General features: G+C 48.3%; 1 protein-coding gene across 1 annotated transcript; it reads right to left on the reverse strand.

Annotated features, from left to right (window-relative positions):
- Positions 1-4508: 4508 nt before the first annotated feature.
- LOC308277140 (histone-lysine N-methyltransferase SETMAR-like) lies at positions 4509-10593 on the reverse strand (the record flags this gene model as incomplete). Its single annotated transcript, XM_080716236.1, has 2 exons — positions 4509-5276; positions 10477-10593. The coding sequence occupies 2 exons, from the start codon at positions 10591-10593 to the stop codon at positions 4509-4511; spliced, it is 885 nt and encodes a 294-aa protein (XP_080572362.1).
- Between the last annotated feature and the right edge of the window lie 501 nt (positions 10594-11094).

The raw sequence follows: 11094 nt of genomic DNA on the forward strand, positions 1-11094 counted from the left end.
CAGAGGGTATGGAATAGGGGAGGATGGAGCCTCTTTAAAAAGCAGGAGATACATAAACATATGTATCAAAGTTAATCACCAAACAAGCATGGGATCGAGGGAGGGGGAGGGAATGGGATGGGGGCTGGATAAGGGCTAATTGGATGATGTGTGCTTGTATATCCTCTCAAGTCTTGTATTCCAATGTGATGTATGATTTAAAATAATTTTTAAAAATTTGGCTGGCTTAAAGAAAGCAGAGCCCCGAGGGAAAGTGTTGTCTCTGGCCAAAGTACTCCCCCACTCCTAGATATTCTTTCATAACTATTATTCTTTTGATAATCATTTTTTTAACTTTCCACATGAATTGCTCCGGTGATATAAGATCAGGACTGAGAGAAACTGAGTCTGTGGAAAATAAATTTTCTAGTAATTTGTCTAAGCCTCTAAACACCCTCGGCTTTGCTCAAAGACGTAATTCTAGTCAGAATTCAGATCCTGTGGAAGCATTCCTGCTACAGCAATTACAAATGCAGAATTCCTCCCCATCTGTGACCTTCATTCTAATCATTACAATAGAGTAGAGAGGTAGGAGGAATCTTGACCTTTGCACCTAGTGATAGCACTGCCTGGAGACAGGGCGACACCACCTGGTTAAAATAGTTATGACAGAACAAAAGACAGATATAATAAAAACTTCATGTTGTTTTGGGGGCCCTGTCTACTGAAATATATTTTAAGTGTTTAATAGGGTGAAGCGTTCAGACATCAGATGGTATTGCAGACAAAATCCAACAGACATTCATCGAAATCCTCTAAATCGTCATAAATGTACACGGATTTCCCTACGCCAACTACACGTATGAAAGCTGGAATCTCGGACTTCATCCCCATTCAGTTCAAAGGAGGTTGCTAGACAGAGAAGGACTTTGGACTAAGCCCTAGGAATAAAAGGATTCAAAAGGGTTAAAGAAAACTCTCAAAAACTGAATTCTTCAAGGGATTTTGGATGTGACTTTTGTTCTTCTGGAATTTGCCCACTAAAAGCCTCTGCAGCTGCAAGGCCAAGGCAAGGCCAAAGGGGCTGACTTGAAGCACAAGACCCACCTGCAGGGTCACGGGACTGATTTCAATCACAAAGACCTGGGCTGTCACAGGCCTTGCTTTTGTCTTGTTCAGGGTTGGTGATTTACATGTATATCTCACTATTGTTTTTTGGGTGTTTGCACTTTACTACTAGGGAATCACGGGGAAATAGGGAAGTACAAAAAAATCTTGTGCCTAGAATAACGTGTCAATTGCACAAGAGGCATTTGTCCGTGTCAATCGTTTCAGATTTTTTTTTTCCCGAAGAGGAATCTCCACTTTTAGCGTCCTGAACAAGAACTTAAAGAAGTTTATTTCATTAAAAAAAAAAAGGGAAAAAATCGCTGCAGAGAAGTGGCTGCAGAACTATAACCGAAACCTTTGCCCACCTTTCTGAGAACCTCAGTCCCGAACGGACTCAGTGCCCATATTCAGTGCCCAGCTGAGCCAGTCTGCCGCAACTTCCCACCCATGGGAAGACGCACTCGGCTGCGGCAGGTGAGGCTTTAGGCGGAAGTCCCACTTCATCGTCCACGAGAAGAAGCACTGCAGAGAGAAGCCGGACGTGTGCCACGAGTGCAGCAAAGGCTTCAGCCAGGAGTCCATCTTTGTTGGACACTAGTGGACACACTTGAAGGAATAGCCATAGTGGAGGTCACTGTTTAGCATTTACTTTTCTTTGGGGATCATCTCAGCGAGAGCGAGACTGAACTCTAGTGGCGGTTAATGTATTGAATTATACTTTTCTTTGGGGATCATCTCAGCGAGTTTAGACTCCACTGTAGTGGAGGTTAATGTATTGCATTTTACTTTTCTTTGGGGATCATCTCAGCGAGAGCGAGACTGCCCTCTAGTGGAGCTTACTGTTTTTCATTTTACTTTTCTTTGGGGATCATCTCAGTGAGAACAACACTGCCCTCTATTGGAAGTTAATGTTTTGCATTATACTTTTCTTTGGGGATCTTCTCAGTGAGAATGAGACTGCCCTCTAGGGGAGGTCAATGTATTGCATTGTACTTTTCTTTGGGGATCATTTCAGCGACGAGACTTTCCTCTACTGGAGGTTAATGTATTGCCTTATACTTTTCTTTGGGGATAATTTCAGCGACGAGACTGCCCTCTTCTACTGGAGGTCAATGTATTGCATTTTACTTTTCTTTGGGGATCATTTCGGCGACGAGACTGCCCTCTAGTGGAGGTTAATGTATTGAATTACTCTTTGGGGATCATCTCAGCAAGAACAACACTGCCCTCTAGTGGAAGGTAATGTTTTGCATTATACTTTTCTTTGGGGATCTTCTCAGCGAGAACGAGACTGCCCCCTACTGGAGGTTAATGTATTGCATTTTACTTTCTTTGGGGATCATCTCAGCGACTGTGAGACTGCCCTCTAGTGGATGGTACTGTATTGCATTATACTTTTCTTTAGGAATCATCACAGCCAGAACGAGACTGCCCAGGAGTGGAGCTTAATGTACTGCATTATACTTTTCTTTGGGGATTATTTTTTGATTGATCAAAACTCATTGCAGCCGGGCGTGGTGGCGCACGTTTATAATCCCTGCGCTTGGGAGACCGAGACAGGAGGATCACGCAGGTTCGAAGCCAGCCTAGCTGGCTTAAGAGACCTTGTTTCAAAAAAAAAAAAACGTATGAAAGAGGTCTGGGAATTTAGCCCGGAGGTAGAAGGGTTTCCAGGAACCCCAGTACCCCCCGCAAAAACCCTCTGCAACAATGCACCATTAAAATTTAAAAGCCAGCTGAGCGTGGTGGTGCACGCTTGTAATCCCCGCTCTTGGGAGGCTGAGACAGGAGAATCACACAGGTTCGAAGATAGCCACGCTGGCTTAAGAGACCCTGTTTCCAAATTTTAAAAAAAGTATAAAATAGGTCTGGGAGGTGGAACGGCTTCCAGGAACCCCAGTACCACCAAAAAAAAAAAAAAAAGTCTGGGAGTATAGCCCAGAGGTAGAAAGCCCCTGGGTTCCTCCCACAGTACCCCCCCCACACACACAAAATCAAAATTTCCATCCTCCTGTCCCAGCCTCCTAAGTGCTAGGATTATGAGTGTGTGCCACCACACCTGGCTTGAATTTTTCATTTGAAGCAGTCTCACTAAGTTACAGAGCCCTTGCTAAATTGCTGAGGCTGGCCTTGAACCTGTGATTCTCCTGTCTCAGCCTCCCGGAACTAGGGTTTTTTTGAATCATGGCTGGATTTGGTGCAAAAGCCCAATAATGGCAGCTTAAACAAGGAGACTGTTTCTTGTAAAGGAACAGCGCTGTGATATCAGAACGTAGCGTTTTCCACAGTACCGATACTCATACCACCTTCTACCTTGCTGATTTGTTCAACATGCCCTTTCTTCTTCTTCTTCTTCTTCTTCTTCTTCTTCTTCTTCTTCTTCTTCTTCTTCTTCTTCTTCTTCCTCCTCCTCCTCCTTCTCCTCCTCCTCCTCTTCCTCCTCCTTTTCTTCTTCCTCTTCCTCTTTTTTTGTGGCATTGGGATGGAACCTAGGGGTATTTGACCGCCAAGTGACATCCCCAGCCCTATTTTTTATTCTTTATTTTTGGTGGTACTAGGGCTGGAACCCAGAGGCTTTCTACTTCCGGGCTATACTCACAGACCTATTTTATATTTTATTTGGAAACAGGGTCTCACTAAGTTGCTGAGAGCCTCACTAAGTAGCTGAGGCTGGCTTTGAACCTGTGCGATCCTCCTGTCTCAGCCTCCCAAGCGCTGGGATTACAAGCGTGCGCCGCCATGCTCAGTTTGCACGATCCTTTTTGTTTTGTTTCGTTTTGTTTTTTTGGTGGTCCTGGGGCTCCTGGAAGCCCTTCTACCTCCGTACTACACTCCCAGACCTATTTTATATTTTATATTTCATTTGGAAACAGGATCTCTTACGCCAACTCGGCTGGCTTCGAACCTGCGCGATCCTCCTGTCTTCGCCTCCCAAGCGCGGGGATGACAAGCGTGCGCCACCACTCCCGGCTTGCAGGACCCTTTCTGAGGATCACCTTGGAGTGTGGCCTGCTGGGATTGCTGCCCCTACGCCGGCCATCACATACACATTTCTGCTTATAGGATGAAAGAAGATAAGGGCAAGATACCCAACTTAAAGACACACAATTTTTTGCTTTTATCCTGCAAGCAAGAAAACACTTAGTCGTGTCTAACTGGGAAAGCGAGTATTCTGAACAGTTATGTATCTATGTAAAAACGAAGAGGAAAAGAAAGCAACCGGGCATGGTGGGATGCATTCGCAGTCCCGGTACGGATTGGATTCGGTGCGAGAGCCCAGTACTGGTAGCTTCAACCAGGAGACTGTTTCTCCTAAAAGATCAGAGCTGCGAGATCCGAGCGTGGACTGGGAGGCTGAGCCAGGAGGGGCGCGGGTTCGAGGCCAGCCTCCGCCTGCACTCTTCCTGATGGACACCTGGCTAAGGGCAGTACAGTGAACCATCAAAAGGCAAGAACCCGGCACACGCTGCGGCCCCGCAGGAGCAGGGTTTCCGCAGCTGCCCGCCCTGGGGCCTCTCTTCTTCGCCCCCTTCCACGGGGTTGAGGAACCTTCTCGAATAGTCGTAAGAGAGCTCTTCTCCCGGGCCGATGGCCGTGGCTGCGAAGAGGGCCAGTTTAGGTACCATCGAGTCGACTCGGACGGGGACCATGACCAGGTTGGGCTGGCAGGAGTGGTTCAGGAACCGGCCGGCGTTGCCGATGGATGTGGGGTCCACGAAGGTCTCCAGGACCGGCCCGCCACACACGTGCTCCCTGACGGCGATGATGTAGTTGGGGTCCTGCCTCTTCTGCGAGTGAGTTCTCCTCCGCGCTTCCGAGGCGCCCAGGACCTCGCCGGCGTATTCACAGACGAATCTCCCTTTGGGTATCAACTCCAGGGTCCGCAGCCCCCAGCCCTTTCTGTCTGTCTTGAACACCTGCAGGCGGAACTGCAGCCCCCTCTGGACCACTCTGTTTGTGCAATGGTCCGCACACTGGCACAGGGCGTTGCATTCAAAGACGGGCCTGGAGTACTTGGCTCCCGGGCCTAGCACCCTGAGGCACAAGTGCTCGTCATAGTTCTCGTCCTGGCGGAGGCAGGGGCAAAAGCCGGGGAGGCAGGGGGCGGCGCCGCACCTGCAGCCGGGAAAGGTTATCTGAGTGGGGTCCGTGGCTGCTCCAGGTCCCATGACGTGATCCGGGGTGTACTGTCAACGTAGAAACGGTGCAAGTCAGCGTGAGACACGCCAGCAAAAGTACAAATAGAGCCGGGCGTGGCGGCGCACGCTTGTCATCCCAGCATTCGGAAGGCCGAGACAGGAGGATCACGGTTCTCAGACAGCCTCAGCTACTTAGCGAGGCCCTTTGCAACTCAGTGAGACCCTGTTTCAAAATAAAAAATAAAAAAAAGTAGGGTTGGGAGTGTCGTTCAGAGGTAGAATGCCCCTTGGTTCCATCTCGGTACTGAAAAAAAAAAAAAAAAAAAATATATATATATATATATATATATATATATGTATATAATAGACAAATATTTTCATTATTATTAGTTTTATTATTGGTGGTACTGGGGTTCCTGGTGGTTCTGGTGTTCTCCACCAGAGAACACACTAGGGTGAGAAGCCATATGTGTGCAATGAGTGTGGCAAAGGCTTCAGCGAGAAGTCCACACTCATCATCCACCAGAGGACACACTCAGGCGAGAAGCACTCGCGGGAGAAGCAGTACACGTGCCAGCAGTGCCGCCTGGGCTTCAGCAGCAAGTCAGCCTCACTCACACACAAGCGGGTGCACTTGGAAGAGAGGCCGTGCGTGTGCAGAGAGTGTGGCCGAGGCTTTAGCCACAGGTCACACCTGGCCTTGCATCAGGTGCCACAGCAGAGGGAGGAGCCTCGTGCGTGCAGGAGCTGTGGGCAGGGCTGGGGCCAGAAGGCTCCCTCAGCAGACCTAGGAGGATGCAGCGCGCCCACCGCAAGCCGCCACTCCAGCTCCACTCAGAGGCCTGTCTGGGGCAGTCTTCGGGCCCCTTGTGTTCTCTTTGAAAGTGAGGGTGGAGGAGAGGACCAGTAGTCAAACTCTATGGTTCCACGAAATGTAATAAAAAGCACCTTCCATCAGTGGTCTCAGAATGTCTTTGTGTTTTGTGGCCTTTATTTTAATTTTGCTTCATTACAGATCTGGAACTTTGACATGTTTATAAGAAATAAGAAATGATAACACATCTTTTGAAATCTTTGGTCCACTATTGCGGGAGCCAGCTGGCAAAAGTACAGGTTCGGAAAAGAGGTGTGAGGATGAACAAGCATGGGAGGGTCGCCAACAAACTCCTGGGCCGATATCTCTGCTGGCCGGCAACCAGGTTTCTTTCTCTCCTGGTATTTATACAATTTCCAGCTATGAGTTGCACAGGAATGCAATCATGAAAATCCAAAGCACATATATCACTTTGCGAGTCACACGGGAGCCTTGCACTACATAAACCTAATCTTAACTAGCAGACAGAACAGTTAGCATCAGTCATTCTGAGGGCTCTTATTTACTTAGACTCCATGACTCCAGACCTTGGTGACTCTGGGAAACACAGTCAGAAGGGCACTTTTGAGTACGGGTGAGACAAGATAAGGTAAAAGCCTTAATGGCTCCCCACACACTATTATGCAAGATTAAGTCCTTGGAAGGCGTAAGGATCGAGTCACTCATAGATAATAAAGTCTGCTTCTGTGTGGAGAGAGACTCTAGGAACTATATCAAGAGATTTCAAGTGAGGAGGAATCTCCAGGAAGAAAGGCTTCCTCCTCACAAGTCCCACCTCAGCTGCCTCTTCTCTTGTGGTCTGTGATGTTCCCTTTCTTGCTTTACTCTTAGCTCTCAAATATCTGTGTCATCCTGTCTCAGACTCCCAAATGCTGCAATTACAGCATGATCTGCTTTTTAATAAAGCATGTATTGTAGTTATCCTATCTCTGTAATAACACTGTAGTTAGATGTACATTTTTATTTCAATGTTCTTCAAACATCTCTGCACAGAGACTTGATTGAGATAATAAGGTCCTAATTTTGAGGCAACACCATAGGAGAATTAAGTAGAGCATCTTAAGCTGGGCATGGTGGTGCACGCTTGTAATCCCAGCATTCGGGATGCTGAGACAAGAGGAACGTGGTTCGCAGCCAGCCTCAGCTACTTAGGTCCTCTGCAAATCAGTGAGACCCTGTTTCAAAATAAAGAATAAAAAATAGGGCTGGGGGTGTAGCTCAGAGGTAGAATGCCCCTGGGTTCCATCCTCAGTTCTGCAAAAAATCTAGCGTATATTAGCAAGAGGCATGAATATACATTTCACATAGGATGCCGATGAAATTTAGTGTTGAGAGGGCAGACTGTGTACTCTCTGAGACAGACATCCTCGATTCCTTCCCTATTTGAGTACAGTAAGAGAAAGTCTTGTTTCCTTCCTTGTGGATCTGGGACAGCCTTGTCAACTTGCCTGATCAAGCATAGAGCAGAGCCTAGCACGCACTTAGTGAGACTTGCAGCAACCTAGGAAGACCCTGTTTCAAACCAAAAAATAAAAGCGCCTTGGCATGCAGCTCTGAAGTAGAATGCCCCTGAGCTCAATCCCCAGTACCACAAAACCAACCACCACCACCGCCACAACAACAAAAAGTAGAACCAAAGGTGTGTTGGTGCACACCTACAATCCTACCCCTGAGGGAGGCTGAGCCAGGAGGATTGCGGGTGTGAGGCCAGCCTCAGCAACTGAGTGCAAACCTCAGGGACCTAGCAAGGCCCATTTCAAAATAAAAAAGCCTGGGGTGTGGCTGGGAGATAGACTGCCTCTGGCTTCAGTCCCAATCCCACCCTTGGCCCCTCCCCTCACATAGCAGAAGTGATATTAAGGGGCCCCTGCGCTCGGTTCATGAGAGGCCTTAAACTCTCCTCTTCAAACCCTGTTGCTGAGCTTGAGAACTCCAGCCACGGAGCGGCCTCGTGGACGCCGGGCAGCGAGCGAGCCGCGTGGATGCTCTGTCCTGCCAGGGCTTCACAGGACATGATCCCAGCCGACGACTGCAGCATCATGGGAGCCCAATGAGGACCATTCAGCCGAGCCGAGTCAACCTGTAGAACTGGGAGTGAGGATGATACTTGAATTTCTGCTTTGAGTTCTGAATTGCAGGGCGGTCTGTAACACAACATAGAGAACTGACTTTTGTAAGCGGGAGTCAGTCTTAAATCATAATTTAAAAAAGATCAAATTTGTCTGTACACAAATGAATTTTGAACTGGGCGTGGTGACACATACCTGTAATCTCAGTACCTAGGGGGCTCAGACCAGAGGATCACAGGTTCATCAACCTCGTAAGACCCTCAGCAACTTAGGCCTCATTTCAAAATAAATAAAGGTGGTGCCTTTATTTATTCAAAACAAAAATAGGACTGGTGAGTAGCTTGGAGGTCGAATATGTCTGGGAGTGTCGTTCGGAGGTAGAATGCCCCTTGGTTCCATCTCAGTTCTGCAAAAAAAAAAAAAAGTATATATATATATATATATATATATATATATATATATATATATATTAGACAAATATTTTCATTATTATTAGTTTTATTATTGGTGGTACTGGGGTTCCTGGAAACCCTTCTACCTCCGGGCTGCACTCCCAGACATATTTTATATATATATTTTTGGAAACAGGGTCTCTTAAGGCAGCACAGCTGGCTTCGAACCAGATTGATCCTCCTGTCTCCGCCTCCCAAGTGCAGGGATTACAGGTGCGCGCCACCACGCCCGGCAACAAGTATTATTTTCATGTGCATTTTGGAAACTATAACGAGTGCAGCAAAACCCATGGCTTTATGGACAGTAATGATTATGATGATTCTAAAGAGAATAGTTATATAAATTAATTTATTATTATTATTATTATTATTATTATTTTGTTAGTACTGGGGTTCCTGGAAGCCCTTCTACCTCCAGGCTACACTCTCAGACCTATTTTTATATTTTTATTTGGAAACAGGGTCTATTTAGCCAGCGAGGCCGAACCAGCGCGATCCTCCTTTCTCAGCCTCCCAAGCGCGGGGATTACCAGCGTGTGCCACCACGTCTGGCATTTATTCTTAAATGAGTTAATTTCATCCTTAAAATAAAGTGAGTTCTTTTATTTCATTTTGCGGGTCTGGGGATGGAACCGAGGGGCATTCTACCTCCGAGCTACACCCCTAGCCATATTTTTTATTCTCTATTTGGAAACAGGGTCTCACCATGTTACAGAGGACCTTACTAAGTAGCCCAGGCTGTCTGCGAACTGCGATCCTCCTGGATCTCAGCCTCCTAAGTGCTGGAATTACAAGCATGTGCCACCACGCCCAGCCATTTTTAGTTTTTTGGGCTGGGAGATGGGGGTCTGGCTGTGTTGCTGAGACTGGCCTCAATTAATGAAACTCCTGCCTAATTCCTGAGTAGCCAGAATTAGAGGCCTAGACCGCGGTGTCCAGTTTAAATGAGTTAACTTCAATACATACATCAGGCCAATAGTTCTCCAAACTGCAGGTGTGAAGAGAGCTGCTATGATTTAAACTGTACCCTGGAGGGCTTGAAGGCTTTGCAGAAGCTAATTTAGATTTGCCCAAGAATTCCAAGCAAGAGGAAGGCATCAGCCTCGGCCAGGTGTGACTTCTTAGAGCCGTTATTTATTTATTTTTTAACATCAGGCAGACTCATTAATAGGTCTTAACCCTTATTCTACATATAAGACTTTGGAGAACAGAGAGGTAAATGATTTTCTCTGGATGCTTCACCGTGTTGTCAACAAAAAGTTGGACAAAAAGGGATCCTTGACGTCAAGAAATCACCAGCCTACAGACTGCAGAGGGCAAAACCCTTGCGAAGGTCTGACGACAGGTTTATAAAGACCTAAGCCTGTGCCTCTTAAGAACTTTGCACGTGCCAACACCTCTGAAACTGGATAAGGAAAAGGTGGGGAGGAATTTTAAAATGCCACCTGTGGACGCCTCACCCCTACCAGAGCAGCCGCCGAGCCCCGCCCTGCCGCCTAGCCCCGCCCCCGGGGCCGCACGCGGCTCTCGGGCACATAGCCACGCCCCTACGTGCCTAGCCCCGCCTCTACCCAGGAGGATGCCAGCCCCGTCCTGTGGGGGGTTGCTTGCCACTCCCACGTATCTAGCTCCGCCCCTCACTGGATAGGCACGCCCCTCCCTGGGAGAGCAGCATGCAGTCTCTTGGGCGCCTGGCCCCGCCCCCTGGCTAGCCCCGCCCCCGAGGGGAGGGCAGCACGAGGCTGTCTCGGGCATCTAGCCCTGCCCCCTGGCTAACCACGCCTCTACCCGGGAAAGTGGCACGCAGAGTTGTGGGGCAGTTAGTCCCGCCCCCTGACTAGCCACCCCCTTACCTGGAAGGGCGCTGGCCCCGCCCCCGGCGGCCACACGCTCACGGGCAAGTTCTCCAGGCCTCCCGCTATATCCAGATGATCTATTTGAGCCGCAGGTGTCCCTTCAGAGGCTGCCATCCCAGAAGGTCACTTCCTCTCTCTAACTTCCGCGACACCTGGCCGCCCGGTGCAGAGCCTCCTTCCCTGACAGGCGGGCGCCTCGCGGAGGATGCTGGGACCTGTAGTCCGCGGCCGCGCTGCCTCACGGGAGTTGTAGTTTGCACGGCCCCAGTAGAGGCCTGAGGGGCGGGGGCTCGCTGCACTTGTTTAGAGGGCACAGTCATCTGCACTGGGTAGAGGGCCCGTGCAGAGGGCTCCTCAAAAGGTGGTTACAGCTAAGCACTGTGGCACACACCTGCAATCCCGGTTCTAGAGACTCTGTGTCAAAATAAGGGATGAAAAATAGGGCTGGGGGTGTAGCTCAGAGGTCAAATGCCCCGGGGTTCCATCCCCACACCTGGAAAAAAAAAAAAATTTAAGAACTTTTTTCTCTAAAAAAAAAAGTTGTTTCTCACTGAGGTATATTTTGACAATTCTCAAACCCAAATACATGAACACCTGCACTGGACAATTAAGTAA

Source organism: Muscardinus avellanarius (genome assembly GCF_963383645.1).
Source record: "Muscardinus avellanarius genome assembly, chromosome: 19".
Taxonomy (NCBI): Eukaryota; Metazoa; Chordata; class Mammalia; order Rodentia; family Gliridae; genus Muscardinus; species Muscardinus avellanarius.